This window comes from Acanthochromis polyacanthus, chromosome 13 (assembly GCF_021347895.1).
Source record: "Acanthochromis polyacanthus isolate Apoly-LR-REF ecotype Palm Island chromosome 13, KAUST_Apoly_ChrSc, whole genome shotgun sequence".
In the NCBI taxonomy this organism is placed as follows: Eukaryota; Metazoa; Chordata; class Actinopteri; family Pomacentridae; genus Acanthochromis; species Acanthochromis polyacanthus.
In genome coordinates, this window is record NC_067125.1 from 14,930,110 (window position 1) to 14,947,159 (window position 17,050).

Here is a 17,050-nt window from a genome sequence, read left to right on the forward strand (position 1 = left end):
CCTCGACTCCTCGGCTATTAAAACACGGAAACCCTTCTGACATGACCAAATGGGAAACCTTTGAATGAGCGGGGAAATAGCTGTGAAAAGGTTGCAGTGAAAGTAGCTGAAGCTAAACCCCCCAAGAGGCAGCCAGATACACGCAACCTAAATGAAACCATTTCCCTTTCTGTGTTTGGTTAGCGGGCCTAGACTCCCCACTGCTTCTCTCTCAGATTGTTCAAGGGTGAGTGAAAAAAGCAATCAATGCTAAATGATTGATTTAAATACAATACAGTAGCAATAAATCTAACTTATAAAGTGTGTTCTGCTTACAGATCGTCAACATCCATTAGAAAACCTGCTTTATCTTGTTGAGGGTCATGTGGGACTGGAGCCTTTCCCAGCTGTGACTGGGTGAGAGGCGACGTGAACCCTGCAGTAGATGGTAGCACTAATACAAAGAGACAGTCAAGCACCAACACGCTGTGCATTAAGGACACTCACATAATGTGAAAGCTAAATGATAAGAACAATAGGACGTGATACTGCTGTCAACGAAGAACCCGTTTTATCTTCTCTGGCTTTCTGTCGACTGTACGTATCAGTGTGTACGAAAACATCAGATTATTAAAGGAATAGTTCTACATTTTGGGAAATGAAGGGGCTAGATCAAAAGATGGATACCAGTCTCAGGTCTTTATGTTAAACATGAAGCTAGAAGCACACTATTTTGAAGCAAAACAAACTGATAAAATACTGCCATTTTAGATAATTAAAATACGTTTTGTAACCTTTTGTTTTACGTGATTGTATGTTTTTGTTGGCTTTTTGAGGTTTAATGACAAATTTACATGTATGAAAACAATGCAACTTCTATTTAACATTTCCATCAACTGAACTGGAAATAATAGAGAAATTCTGCTGAAATTGCAAATCTTTTTATGATGGCATAGGTGATCGAAACTTGTCTCTTACAAAAATCATGATCCTGCACAACTTAATTGCATTATCTAGTACATTATGAGCAATGCGTATTTTCACCCAGGTTATGTTTGTTAGTGACACAAACAGTAATATGTTTCTCATCAAAATGTCGTTACCATTTATTGTGTTGCTTCTTTTCAGCCGACCAGTCCTACAATAAATGGAGTGAGGCTCGTCACCATGGTAACCCAGAAAATGGAGGAGAAGCTCTAAACATGTTGTGAATGGGTGGATTAAGACAGACTAATATTTCCTAAACCTTACCGGATATTTTTTGTGCATGAACTTTACCAGAGAGGTTGTAAAAATTAAACTTAGGTTTATACATAGTGATTCCAGTCTTTGTGGTTGTTTTCTACAGCGTCATACTGCTACCTTAACAAGAGAACATCTGTTTATGTAAAACTTAATTGAAAATGCAGTGCAGCTATTGAGGAACATATTGTTTTGGAGAATACAGGAGAGGTGATAATGCCCAACATACCTTCTAGCTTGTTTATGTTAAAAGGTAAAACAAAGAATTAACCTGCGGTGTACAAGCAGCTGTAACGGTGGAACCTCCTGCTGCAGAATCACAGACTCGTACATATGGGTTAAGATGCACATGATCGGTGCATCCGTTTCCAATGAACTTCCAGCTAACTTGGCAAGGTGACTTCGTGGAGTGAATCAACACAGACTGCAGAAATTAAAACTAAGTAAAGCAAGTCAAAATTGCTGATCTACCACTAATAAGAGTCCAACAAAAGCAGAACTAGACCTCTGTCTTGCCATGCTGGTTGCAGGCTGTAGCAGACATGTCCGTTAAATATAAAGCATCGAAGGTGTCGATATTTCTCTTGGCAAGACGGCGAATAAGAACATTTCTCAAAATGTCGAACTATCCCCTTAAAGTTGAGAAGCATTTCAAGGCTGAATAATTTAGCTTCTGGTCACTACCACTGGGCTCCAGAAACACATTTAACTCCAAAGACTGAAAGTCTAACTCTCCCCTCTCTACCTCATTTACTTTTCTCCTGCAGACCAGAGGAGGCAGTCAGAGAGTTGATTCTGGTCATTTATCTTCCCCGTGCCAATGTTTGTATAGTACATCTTAACTGCAGAGGGAGGTATTGATCCTGCTCTCCTCTCTTCATCCCCCTCCTCTTCACTACAGAGAGAAAAATCATCGCAGCTCCCACTCCAGCTGCGCATATGAAAACACAAGCTGAGAAATGGTCTGCCGGCTGGTAATAAATCGTGCAAGTTGATGATAAGGTGACACTGTAGTTCCTGCAATAATTTCACAGGAGAGATATTTTTCCCTGCGCAAACATGGCCAAAGCTTAAATTGACTCGCAGTGATTGCACAGGGACTCTGGAACCTTCTGCTATTGTGTGTGGTTTCAGATGGAAAACACATTGCAAAAAATGGTTATTTTCAACATCAATTTCAACTTGCTCTGCTGTTTGGACAGTTTTGGGAAGTTTCAGTGGAGGAGCATTTCCTCCAGGGTGTCTGCTGTGAAGAATTTATGTACATACCAAATGTTTTTTTGTGTGTGGCAGTGATGGAGTGTTGGAGTTTGGAGCTTTTGCACTCTTTCTCTCCACGATGGTTGTGACTGTGAAGATAAATGGGCCACCAAGGCGGTCCCAAACACAGGCCTAGGGACAGGGATAACTAATACTGAATTAATTAGCATGGGCTGATATGGAGGAGCAGCAAACAAGAGGATCATTTGATGCTATCAGGCTTTTAGCCCCATTAATCTGAACTCTATGGTGAAGCCTCTTCGTGTCAGTAACTGAATGCTAAAAACAGGATTTTCTTAAAACAAGTAAAAGTGCAGTCAGAGCATTTGGACTTGCATAGAAAATTCTTTAAGAGCTCTAGAGGTGCTAAATATTGGAGGATGTTACCAGTGGACAGAGCTAGAGTAACAGTTTAACTTGCATTTTACACTGTAAAACATAAAGGAAATTAGTCAAATCAACTCATATTTTACAGTTTACTGCTTTACTTTTCTGGCTTCTCTTTTTCTGAACATATCAATGCAGTATGTGTAAAGTCATTAAATAGCTGTTATCCTTAGTAAGTCATGCCGGTTTTTTTTTTGTGTGTGTGTGTACAAGCATAAATAAAGTAAAGATTTGCAATATGAAGCTGTGTGCTTTCAGGAAACCTCTATCCAGCACTATGTGTGATTAATGAGAAGCTCTTGATGGAACTCCTCACCGCAGCTCTTCCTTACTTCCTTCCCTCAGTTCATCCTCTCCTTTTACCTCTTCAGGTTCCTTTATCATTCCCTGTGATATCCCTTCTTTCTTGCTCCGCTGCATATTAAAAGCAGGACTATAATATGGTTCTAAGAATAGCTTTTCCTAATCTGCTCACTGTGATGCAGTGTCACTCCTGTACTCGTCTCTAATGCAATATCTGCTTTACCGTTTTCACACCTCTAATGCTGCTCGTATCTGACTGAGCCCAAAAGACCGGAGTGTACAAATACAGGGATTTTATTTCAAAGTGCGATGTTGTGTTTTTTAAAATTTAAACTTAACTTTAGGTCTTAGCAGCACTAAGGAAGACAGTGGATATCTCATTATTAGGTGAAACTTCGTAAGCTCCCTCGTGTTTACTCTCATTTTAAATACTGACTGACAAAATTACGTGTCATATTAGAAGAAATGGGAAATACATATATTACCACAGCCAGTCTCTTTGTTATTTCTCCAGAGATCTGCACCCGTTTGCAATCTAATAAGGAAAGCAGGTGTGTTTGGAATACAGAGGCGATACAAACAAATGACTGTAGGGTAATGAAAGTTGGCGTTTAAAGAAACATTGCTGCTTTAGTGTCTGAGGATAGAATGATTATATCAGCTCAGTGTGTGCAGTTATGGAACATCACATCTGAAAAGTCATTCGTTAGGAGAGTAAAGGATATCTGACGGTGTCCTTGAGAATGTTGAAGACAAGATGTTTGGTTCTTTTGTTCATTTTTTGTTTACATCTATCAATCTCCCCATTTTAACACCTCTGTGTCTTGTGATGTGGAGTGAATTTAAATGAGAATGTAAGTGTAATATCATAATATGACCAAGAAGATCCAACACTGAATAATCAGTATCAATTGTCACATGCTATTTTCAGATGCATCTCCTCATACAAAAAGAATATTATAAATTGTATACGAATGTGTGATGTATAGTTTTATTAGTCGATAATGATGTGACGTGGTAGCTTATCGTCATTGTTAATGTCATTGCAATTATTAAATAGAAGCAGTGTAAAATGATTCATTCGTCCTCTAAGCATGTGGTCCTTTTAAAATGTCAAAAATTGCACTACTTGTTAGATCCCGAATTTTTGGATGTTGAAAGTTTCAGCAGTCCTGCGGTTCAGCATTGTGTTGGAATGAGATAATCAGAGCTTGAAAGTGTAATATTTCATTCTAATCACGATATTCTACGTGACGCGTTTAAAATTTTGCTAAAAGCAAAGAGTTTTCTCTATTTAGATTCTGTAGAAAACTAAGAATTCTGTGCAGCTTGTCACAACCAGGAAGCCATTAGTGACTCAGCTATGACCAGGAATCACATGTAAAAAAATTCTGAGACTTTTTGCTTGAACTGGGCTGAACTGCAGGCAGTGTTTACACAGAACAGAAGAGTATGTAGAAACATATTACAAAATTTAGAAAATGAAATATCTAGTATGTAGAGGCAACAGTGTTTTTCAGTTGGTAAAGTCTGGGAGCGCTTGGATAACCGTTGACACTTTAATTCTAGGTTTATTCATTTGGTAGAATTTATGAACACTTATTACAAGCTGAATGTAATGTGTTCGAGTGTTATGGATGGTATACGGAGCTCTTACATCGTTGGTTGCCAGGCTTGGAAATAGAAACGAAAACCAAAAACACTAATCAAACATTTTTTGTGAAAGCACATGTGACAATACATGATGCAGCTTAAGTTTGGGATTTTCCCCCCTTCTTCACTTGTGAAAATAATCATGATAAAACACACAGCAAACCAGAAAGTAGGTCATTTGCTGTGATTCATGTCAGTTCTCTTGTGACCTCTAGTGTCATAGCGCCTTGTCACGGTAAAGAATACCTCGGGTGCTGTGACCCTTCTGGTCATACTGTACGTTGTGTTTAGGCCTTTCTTCTTTCACGGGTACACTCGGCCTGCAGGGCTTCCTCTGATCTGCCTGTGTGGCTAGAATGAGGGCCCTGCCGGCTGAAATTCTCCACAGTGGAGGCTTTGGAGTGCATGTTAGCTCCAATAGATGTCAGAGCGATGATGAGGACAAGGCTTAATTACTGAAGGACACAGAGCAGTGGCATGCAGTCAACGGTTTTGGTGACGTTTGGATGGCAGAACTGAGAAAAGTCATCTTTTGTCGTACCCAGGATTTAATTTTGAAGACAAAAAAACACACCATCCCAACTATTTTTTTCCTGTTTTTGCATTGCAGAGACAAGGATCTGGAGCAGCTGCCGGCAACAACAAGACCTCTGGAGGACAAGGTAAAAATAAAATAGTTCAGTTTTGGTGTTGTAGTGGACTTGTGCATCATTTTTCAAAATAAAACCAATACCTGCACAGCTTATTTTAGAAGAGGCAGAGACAGAATGATTGAAGTGCAGAGAGCACGAGTGAGGAGGAGGGTAAGTGTGTGTGTGATGGCGCATGAATCTAAAATGAGCTTTAAAAGGCACATGTATGATTGACAGTAACAGGAGGTGACAGACATGCATACACACCCACCTACATAAACCTCAGGGCTTTCTGTCAGATCCAATCACAATTGTACAAGAGTTCAGGGTGGCATGTCATCATTTACGTGACATGGAGAACATTTCATGCAGCATCTGAATTTGTACATGTGTCATTTTTGATCAAATTCTCCACATCTCTATCATGTTTGATACCCTCGGGTCACAAACGTGTGAACATGAATGCATGTCCCCGAGCACATTACTGGTCCTTAATGACTCTTTTCAAAACAAAAACACACCAGGGCATTGTAAGACATTTTGGCATATGTCCTGGTTGACAGAAAATCAAATGTTAAAAAAAAAACCAACATAAAAACACCCAAATTACACCATTTATCAAAGGCAGGAACTGTAAAACATTATCAGCAGATTTTTAACTTTCTGACAGTCTAACCCTTCATTGGGCAAGTGATCATATTTGGAAACTTCTGCACATTAAATATAGCGTTGCTGCCACCTCTCAGTGAGGTCAAGAAGCATGTGGCTTTTTTTTACCCAGCCAATCAGTGAAGATCACTATACGTTATCGTGGCATTTGACCAATCAGCAGAGGCCTGGAACATATCAAATTTTCTCTTTTCTCCGAAGTTAAAAAAGACAGACTCTCGGTTCGGTCCTCCTTTATGTTTGCAGTCAAAAAGTCAAAACTAACCATGGGTAGTTGACGAAATTCACATTTTACGGTCGAGTAGTTCTGCCAAATGATGATATACTAGCCTAGCCGCGCTAGACCCAGGTCTGAAGACGCAAGGGTCTCGGAACTCTCGACAGGGAGGGAGGCGGGCGAAAAGGTTGTCTTTCAAATCACTCTGCAGCAATTGGGTAGGTATACAACCAATCAACGCAACGAATAGGCTGACATAGTTCCTCGAGCGCTAGAAATCAGAGGATGCGGGAGTTCGGTGAAGCCTTATTTATCTTTCTTATCTTATCCTTTGTTTATCTTTCAAGTTGAATTTTAGCTTTAAATCTTGAAGGGCTGTGGCCAAAGCCGAGTCGAAAGATAACTGTTTATTGTGTGCAGCCATCTTTTTGTCTATGGTTGTTTCCGGTTGTTTCTGTCAGAATCGTCGCGCCTCATCGTTATTTAGTTACGCCCACCTTCTGACTCTACACTTCATGGTGATTCGTCGGCCAGTTTTAGGAGCATCCAACCTCAAGGCTTACCGAGGGTAACTAGACCGACCCTGGCAGAGAATTAAATTCGTTGCCGTGGGTTGTCTAGCACGGCTAGGCTAATGATATACATTTCTTGAAATGTTTTTTTGTTTTAGTTTTTTACCACTAACAGGCAAGGGGCCATATATGGTGACTTCCTTGACCTTGAATTTCAACAAGAAATTAAAAATTTTGAAAAATGTCACAAAAGTTTTTTAAAAAGTGTTATGTCCTCCAATAACTCTCTAGGGTTGGAATTTTGAATTTCAAAGTATTTCAATGAGTGAACTTTGTGTGACTTAGTAAAATTCTTCTGGGAAAATTAAACAAATATGAGCTTAACATTGTGACATTTTATCAAAATCACTTAGTTTAACCTCAAACAATTTGCCTGAACCAAACTTTGTAAAAAAAAAAAAAAAGTAAAAAAGTTTGATCTTCCATCACAACCGTGAAGCCATCACTGACTTCACATCTCCTAACAGTCACATGACAAGAATTCAGGAACTTTTCAGTTGGACTACGTTGAACTGCAGGCTGTGTATAGACAGAGCAGATAGGAGACGACCTTGGAAGCAAATCAGAAATGTAAGTAGTAAAAAATTTATGAGTGGAACCACCTTTTTCATGGACAGTTGAAATAATTTTGTACATGTTGCTTCAAGGTTTTTCAACTTTGGTAATATAAACATTCAACAATTTCAACTTCAATTTTTTTTTCTTTAAATTTTATATCCATGTAGCTTTGCCATACTGCACGAAATATATGCTGGAGGTCTGTCTACTTCTAGAAATTGACTGTTTCCATAGAGGTACAGAAGTTTATACTGCAATGAAAAATGAGCCCACCGTGAGTAAAAATGTAATCGGATAAAAAATGTCCTAGAACTACTTGGGGGTTCAGCGGGTTAATGTGGTTAAGTAGTTAAGGCATTTCAGATTTCTCCTAAATCTCTCTGTAAAGCTGAGGCCTGTTCTCGGCTTTAATGTCCCGATGGGTCTCAGATGGGTAAAACAATCCAGACACCCGGACACCAAACTGACGTGACCATCAGCTTGTCTAAATGCACCTCTGATGATTGCTCCCCTGAACAGAGATAGATGGCCTGTATCAGTTCAGTCCTGGAGGAAATAAAGATCAACTCCATGCACCAAGTGCATCACAAATCATGTTTATTGTTGTGCTGTCTGTCATTAAACTTATCACAGTGAAGCAAATAAAGGCCTCAACGAGAAAACTAATATCCTGCCTGCTTTCACCTCCTCTAAATCATGGCAGTGATTTGAGGTGCCGTCCTGACTCAGCAGCAGATTGCTGTTTGAGATGGAAGCAAGTACAATGAGCAATTTTGATATCATAAAACAGGGAGTTCTGTACTTTATCAAATAAATCTGTAGGAAATTCCAGAAAGAAGAAAACTTGGCAGTAGAGCTATCATTAAATTGAAATGCATTTTTGCGTAGTAAAAAAAAAATAAAGACCCTAAACTTTGGTCGGTGCCATATTATCCCTGCAACAAAAGCTGCACTGTATTACTTGTGCATAACAGTGAAATCATCATTGTTTTGAGACAAACACAAATTACACTAAGATGATTTAATTTTCCTCGAGCTGCCACACATTTTGCATTATTTTAAGCTGCTGTCTGAGTAAATTTTGGAGCTACACATTATCAGGTACTGGGCCGAGCATCTCTAAGTGACCTCACCCAAACCTTTGCAGTGCATCTGAAACAGCTGGTTCTAGTGAGTTTAGGTGAGTTAGCCTGTTGGAGGGATTCAGGAAGAGAAAGCTGTCTGACCAACTATTCATTTCAGGTACTGCATGTGTTTATCCATCGAGACAAAACAAAAAAGAAAAAAATTGACAAGAAGGTTACAAAGTGACAAAAAAAATGGACAAATGACAAACGACCTAAAAAATGACGAAAGCGAGAAGCAAAATAGAAAATAGACAAACACAAGGGAAACAAAAAAAAACAATGCACAAAATATAGCAAAACAAAATGACAAACGTAAGGCAAAGAACACAAGCAAGACAAACAGGAAACACAAAATGACAAAAACATGAGAAACGACAAGTCAAGACAAAGAAAGACAAAAAAACAAAACCAAGACAAAATATTAAAGAAATGAGACAGAAATATCTGGAGGGTAAAAATGAGTGAAAGCAATAGCAGAGTTATTACTTTGCTGAAGTTTCATCTGTCTTCATAACTACTTCGGTATGCAATTCAAGCCAAGGAGAATGGATGTGAATCTGGATGCAAAGTGAGCCAGTCGGATTCTAAAGGTTAAAGCAAAAAATACAAAGTTGTAAGTGGTGTGCAACCCTGAACACACAGGGCAGCAACCTGCATGCTGCATAATCACCTTCCTAACTTGTTGGTTTCTTTTTAAGGCTCTAGTTCATCAGGGGATCACAAATAGCACAAAAAAACGCTGACCATCCTATTGTTATGTAATGTGTAAGTGATAGGCAGGCTGAAATCTGAAAAACCAGAGAAAAAAGATTTATGACAGAATTAACTGAATCTTTAATATTTAGTTAGATTTATTTAATAGTGCACCTCCGAGTATTACAACAACAGGAAGCTTTTACGTTTCTGCCCAGCTGTAGATGTGTCTGTAATAGCCGCTAACCTGCCTGGAAAGCATGCTAGAAAGAAACTTTTACAAATGCAGCATTATTTGTGATTGAAAGCAGCTTTAAACGGGGCTCATGCAGCAACTGACCCTGTTTAATAGTGCGATTTATTTATTTTCCTTCAAACAGAGTCACCGTTGAGCTACATTATTCACCAGCAGCAATTAATGGGGTTCAGAGCGGTCGGAACGCCGTCTAATTTTTCACTGCCTTTAAAATCCAGCTTCTACCTTTCTGCTCGTTTAATAAAGAGAGGAAGTGAAGGAAGCCACATCGCCTGCAGTACACACAAACACAAAAGTGCTCCTTTGTTGTCTGACCTTGAAAATTAATTTGAAGCCTGTAAAAACTGCTTTCCCAGCGTGTCTGAAGTGTGTCTCTTAATGCAGAAAGACGTGGAGAAAGAGAGGGAGGGAGGGAGCTGAGAGAGTGGGCGAGGAGGGAGTAACGTTGCTATTGACTCTCGCCCACTCTACATCCCTCAGCACACGGCAAGAGCACAGTCTTTAGAGACAACCTCTCACAGACTCAAGGACAGCAGCAAACAGATGCATTCATATTCACTGGAACTTATCTTGGGTAGAAGTACATGCAGCCACGGAGGATGTTTACCTGATATCAGCTGTGGCAGGGAGGCTGCAGGATGGAAGCGTTTATTGCAAAGATAACGGCACGAGTTTGAATGTTTATCAGGTGGATACGATTGAATCAAGCTCTTTTTTCCCGCTTTCCTGCATCCTACATTTGGTTACCTGGAGACACCAAATGAAAACGTACACTGGAGACATTCAGAGGCAGCAGACAGTCCCTGCTGGTGTTCAGTGTTGATGGAAAATGACAGGAAGTGACTGAGAATGTAGAAAAACAGGCAGAAGCAGAAATATTCAGCTCTTTTTCTCAACATCCCGCTGCAAGAAAACTATATTACCGATAAATGTCCTGCATTGAAAAAGTAAAAGAACAACAAAAGTCGCAAAATATGCCTAAATTATCCAAAATAAAAGCTGTTCTTTATGCAGAATGTCCTCTTTCCCAGCACTATATCGTTATCTGTACTACAATATTAGGCTGTTATTACATAGATGCTATAGCTGGATGAAATGGAGCAAATATTCCTACTTTGGAGTGCTTTTGGGAATTGCAGCGAGCACCTTTGTTTATCTAAACTGCAGAGGCAACAGGGTCCTCATTTGAAACAGGCTTATACAAGAGACAGGCTTATTTTTGGTGTGTCAAAAGCATATTTAATCCTATTTCAGTTAAAGGTCCCCTCATTTCCTCATCTGCCCATGCTATAATTTGCCGTTTTGCTTTTAATGCAGCTGGCTCAAACTGGCCTCTATATTTGCCTGGATTCGATTCTTTTTATAAATCCAGAATAATGCCGGTTTCCACAGCACTAATTCCGGCAGTACAACATCGTAAGCACGTCTGCTGCAATGAGCATCTCTTCTCTAATAGCAATAAGGTTTTAAATTACTCATTTCTTGTCACTTCCATTTAGCCGGTGTTTGAGGGACTGTGAAGCCGCTATCACTGAAGCTCAACACTTTCTGCACAGAAAATGCAAAGAAATGTTTTTCACATTAAAAGTTTTGCAGCTACTCAAAGGGTACAGTCCCTGACATTCTGTGCAGGCACTGAAGTGCTGCAATTTATTGACAATGAATTATCACTGCTTGAAAAACAGTCGAGGCAGAGCAACTGTGGACGAGTTTAACTTGAAAACAGAAACAAATAATAGATTGGTGAACATTACATGAGCCACCTGAACACATATTTGCACTTATGTCCTTTTTTAAGAAGCTTTAGAAGCCTTCGTTTTTTGTTTCTGGTTAGACACACAATGATTAATCAAACAGTTGTCAACTTTTACATTTAACTATTTTGATAATCAATCAATCAATTTGAGCAATTATTTTAAAAGGAAAATAAGTCAAAATTCTGATTCCAGCTTTTTCTGGTTTCTATATAACAACTGACTCAAAATCTGTGTTTTGTGGACAAAAGAATCCATCTTAAGTATTTTTCAACATTTTCTGACATTTTATAGACCAAAGTACTAACTGATAAATTTGGGAGGCAATCAACAATAATATTTGGTATTTGCTGGCATAATGGCCATGGTCCAAGCTGTCACACACTGACATTTGAATTCTGCCATTTAACTGTGCATTATACACTGCCCGGCCAATAAAAAAAGTTGCACACTCTAATATTTCATTGGACTGCCTTTAGCTTTGAGTATGACACTCATTCACTGTGGCATCATTTCAGTGAGCTTCTGCAATGTCACAGCATTTATTTCTTTCTGGAGATGCATTCATTTTTCACCAAGATCTTGCGTTGATGATGGGAGAGTCAGACTGCTGCACAGTCTTCTCCAGAACATCCCAAAGTTCCCAATGGGGCTGAGGTCTGGACTCTGTGGAGGACAATCCACATGAGAAAACAGTGTCTCATGCTCCCTCAACCACTCATTTACAATGTGAGCCCCAGGAATCCTGGTATCATCATCTTGAACATGTCCATGCCATCAGGGAAGAATAACGCCACTGATGTAAAGACCTGGTCATTCAGTATATTCAGGTAGTCAGATGACCTCATTCTTTGGGAACATAATGTTGCTGAACCTGACCAACCCCAGATCATAACCCTAACCCCCACAGGCTGGTAGCACTAGCCATGATGAGTGCATCACTTCATCCGCCTCTCAGCTTACCCTGAAGAACCCATCATTTTGGAACAGAGTAAATCTGGACTCTTCAGACCACATTTGTTCGTCTAAGATGATGGTTCTCCACTATCCTTCAGGTTTTAATAATGCGTTGGACGGTTCTTAAGCTGATTTTAATAGTTTCAGAAATCTCCTTAGTTGTGTTCTTTGCTTGATGCAGGCCAATAATTTGACCCTGCTGAGACAGATCAACATCTTTTCTATGACATAGGATGTCTTCCATCATGGTTGTTTCAGAAAAGAGAAGCTCATCACTGCATCAGCTATGATTAAATACGTTGTTGCATGTGAAACATATTCATCACTGCAGTAATTATCCAATGAAAGACTCTTACCTATTTGCTTCGTTAAATCCAAGTAGCGACTTTTTTTTGGACAGAGAGTTTTGTAAGCTGATTAAATTCAAATACAAACTGATAAGGTGCAATACTTCCCTTTCTATGTTGAGATTTAATTTCACTACATTTGAAATGCTTAAATACTGCACTTCGTTGCTTTCCACCACCACAAAAACCTCTCAGTGTTCTTCCGTGACATTGGTTGAAGCGCTTGGAGTCCAGATGTCGTGTGTTTGTGCCATATGCTCCATTTCTTCACTGACCTCATGAGTCCAAGTACAACACAGACTGTCCCCGTCGCTGTAACAGCTGTTACTACAGCTTTAGATCATACAGTACGAACAAACCACACCGACAACAACATTAAAGAGCAGGGAACATGGTAATCCTTTGGTAAGATATTGTCAAACAGGGAGAACTGTGATTACCTGCTTATTCACATGGGACTGAAAACATGAAAACTGCTCAGTTTCTGAATGTAATTGTTGAACTTGCAGAGGAATGTTCAAGAATGATGTAGAAGCTGCTTCACCAACAGCACCTCCCCCCTCGTTTCAAACAGGCACAGGCGTAATTTCCAATGGGCTCACCTTAGAGATCAAAGTCATCCTTTTATAATTAGCTTGCGACAAGCTCTCAAAGTGAAGATGACCTATTTTCAGCACACTTTTTTAATTAGCTTTACTGTACTAAATTATAGCCATAATGAATCCATCTTACTCTGTCAGATATTGTTAGTAAATTCACAACATGTTGCTGTTTCAGAGGCATTCGGTGCTAGAAAGAGCTGAAACCACACATTTCCTCTGCAGGTCTTTGAACAACCCACGTTTCTTCACTGCCTTTATTCAAATCTTCCACCGTGTCCAAGCAGGTTTTTCCACACACTTCCATCCCAAAGCAGAATAAAAGTTGAAACAGGGTAGAAAACCAAACACACAGGGCCAATCAATAGAAAACCCATCCTTCACGTGTATTTCTGTATCGATCGCTCTGGTCGCTCTCATGCTTTGCTGTTCGTCTGGCATTTCAAGGCCTCAGAGGTCAAGGATATTTCCCTGACTTTCACACATTGTCTTTCAGCTACAGACACACAGATGCTGCGACACACACATTCCTGCGTGACACATAAGCTCGGTTTAATTGCACATAGGTTTGCACATGGACATGCTCAAACACTCATTTGTCTCTTAATCCTCATGTCCTGCTGTGGGTCAGAATTGACTAGGGATGTGCGCGACTAGTCGTTTAATCGTTTAACCGCCTACTCATTTATTAAACGTTTAGTATTTTACTAGTCGGTTAAACGCTGCATTAAGCATCATGCCCCCCGGTCCCGACCGGGCGCCGCCATGCAGCTCTACGCTCGGGCATGCGCCGCACGCTCGTTCCGTCTGGGCTACCTGCCAGTAGCATATGCTTGTCTCTTTTTCAACCCCCGCTACCCCCCTCATCATTAGCGGTGTTTTGACCACTCCAGCTACACCCACCACGTCCCTTCCTCCCACCCCGAAGCAAAGCATCGGCTCCAGTCTGTGCTGCTCGTGGACTGTCATGGCACACCGACCCGCTGCCGTTACGCACAGACGCAGCGGCACTTTCTGTCTCAGTGGACGACTGAACATCTTCATCAGAGGGTGAATATTCCTCTTCAGAATATGAGTAAGCCATTACTTGACAAAGTACTTTGTCAGCGTTGACCAGACCTCTCGGTATGGTGAGTTTTCTCACTCTAAAATGTGCCGTCTTGCGCTCTGATACGCTCCGACGGCGAGTCTCGTCTCCTCGGTTTTCAAACTCTGAACTCCAAAACTTTGAATGAAAACACGCCCACAACTGATGCTCAGATTGAAGTTCCAGATGTCCGCCATCTCCTGGTGTACAGTACATGAGGCACACGAGGCAGTACATTTGAAGCTATGGCTTGTTATGTTCAGCAATGTTGCTTGTCCAATATTGCGACTTTGGCGCTTAAAGGGTTAAATTGCAAGTTTTCTGAACCGACTAGTCGCAAATAAAATTAGTGACTAGTCGGTTCGGAAATTAGTCTAAATTCCCGTCCCTAGAATTGACCCGCTTTAAAGTTTGAAAATGTGGGAAAAAAAAAAAATTCACACTGAAACTTCTGATGTCCACATTTTCTTCATTTTGGGAAAATCTTTGAACATTTTTTGGTGGGAAAAAAAAAAGAAATGTTAAAAATGTTTAAGAGCATTCACAAAAAAACATATCAGAAGTTTTACTGTATATACGTCATCCCTTTAGATATTTTTAGATTTTTACTCATTTTAAAAAAAAATATTTACATGAATTTTCTTGCCAAATTTGGAGGATTTTTTAAAAATATAAAACTATTAAAGGGAAAGTTTTGAGGAATTATCGAAATTTTCTTCCTGAAAGTTTTGCAAATTTTCAGAAATTTGGGGAATTTTTTTGCTGAATTTTTGGATTTTTTTTAGACAAGGAAACAATATTTTTGGTGCCCATAAATGAGGACAACAGGAGGGTTAAAACACACAAAATACTTTTAAGTCCAGATCCTTCTGCAGGTGAAGGTCGAAGGTGCAAAAATGACCCCAAAATTGAGTTGTAGAGAATAAAAAAAAAAAAAAACAGCGTGTGCTTTTGTGTGAAATTTAAAGAGGTTATACTTGAGTATCAAAGTGCCAAAAGCTGTCCTTTTCCCATTGCTCCACTCAGTGAATACATTAACAGTCCTGCATACATACATCTAAAGCATTAAAGTAAGAGGTCAGTCCATCAGTGATGGATGAGATGCACATTTTGTCCTTTGCCTTTGTGTGTGGAGATTTATTCGCAGAGACGAAAACTTTGAACAGAGGTCACGTCTTTGTATGACAGAATCCACTCAAGTAATTGTTTGCTTTCATTTCCATTTATGTGCACGAGATAAACATTCTGATGCATCTGTGATTTTACACTTAATGTGGGAGCTTTCATCTCAGGTAATCTATGAGCTCATTAACACTGGAGATAGTTTGGTAATGTGTGACCAAATAACAGATTGCAGTATTATCTGTGGTGGATCCCTGAGTCTAAAGACAAAGAATAAATAAAAAAGAGGATTCTTGCAGTATTTCACTATTTTAGAGAATTTCCTCATTTTTTTGCAGGTACAGTAAGCTGTCAGGGGGCAGGGGGTCTGTAACAGAAGTTGGCAGGGGTTTCCATGTCAACCCCAGCATTCAGGCCCCATTTCTGCCATCTATAATTACAATACAAACTGCCAAAACAATTGGTTTCGGGGGAAAAAAAACAAAAAAGGACAGCTCAAAAAACAAAAAAAACTTGATTTACGTTTTCCTTATATGTAGAGCGTGAAATAAGTTTTTATTCTCTCATTAGATTCTGTTTGAGCATACACAAATATAGTGCCAACTTTGGGTCTCCAGAGTTGTTGAGGTGAATGTGCACCTTAAAGTGTTAATGTGCAGCACACACAGGAAGTTTTACATAGTTCACTATTTTTAACTTTAATAGATATAAGCATACTGTGTAACACACTTTACTCTACTTTCCACATTTTGTCTCAAGGTCTATAAGTCCTTCTTTTATGTACCTCATCCCCGCTTTCACAAATCCCTCTCATGGCTCAACTGGTTCTAAGCAGTAAAATCAATAAGACGTTCCAGCTTTCACTGGGTATCAGAGCAGCTTTTAAAAGGCCTTTTGAAAGAGAGCCAACCAAGGATGGTCTTATCATGTCACTTATGAATCCATTCCATCTAAACTATAAAGTTGGCAACGGACAGTGAAGTCACGTGAAAATAGTAAACCCTGAGTCTCACACCAAGTAGCATACGAGTTTCCATTTCAGCAGCTACCACACACACACACACACACAACGCCGTAAATATATATTTGTTCTCCTTGCTGAAAGCGCAGTCAGGATGATCCAGAACGGCACTCTGACAGCCGATATTACACACCCATTAGGTGAAGACAGGGGCACTGAAAGTGCTGCCAGATGTAATAGGCTTGATAATCCGTTGTGTGTGCGTGTGTGTGTGTGTGTGTGGAGGGGATGAATCCTCAAGCTGAGGAGAATGATCCGTCATTGTCACATCCAGCCGCTGCCTCCTGTCTCACCAAAACTGATGAAAATCTGCCATCAAAGCCTTCATCAAGAGGATGACGTGGCTCTTTAAGATTGGTGCAATTGAGTCCCCACAAATATTAAACTCAAGTTAATTAGTTTGCAGCGGTTACAAAAACATGTGCAGCACATGCATAATTGAGATTAAAAATGCTGACAATGTGACATTACAGTACTAATGCAGCATCAAAGTGACAGGTTTTCATTGGTAATTGCTTTTATTGTCTGTTATTTTAGAACTTGGAGTAAATTACTACCAAGTAGTGTTGAAATCTATGAAAATGTTTAAAATAACGTGCCAAAGCAGCTGCATGG

The 17,050-nt window shown here is 39.7% G+C and overlaps 1 protein-coding gene across 1 annotated transcript in view; it reads left to right on the forward strand.

Moving 5' to 3' along the window:
• The window catches only part of pcp4b (Purkinje cell protein 4b), a 48,190-nt gene that overhangs the window by 24,769 nt on the left and 6,371 nt on the right, over positions 1 to 17,050 (forward strand). The window contains exon 2 of the mRNA XM_022197206.2: positions 5,435 to 5,486. Within this exon, the coding sequence (XP_022052898.1) occupies positions 5,435 to 5,486 (52 nt within the window). The remainder of the gene's footprint in view (positions 1 to 5,434; positions 5,487 to 17,050) is intronic.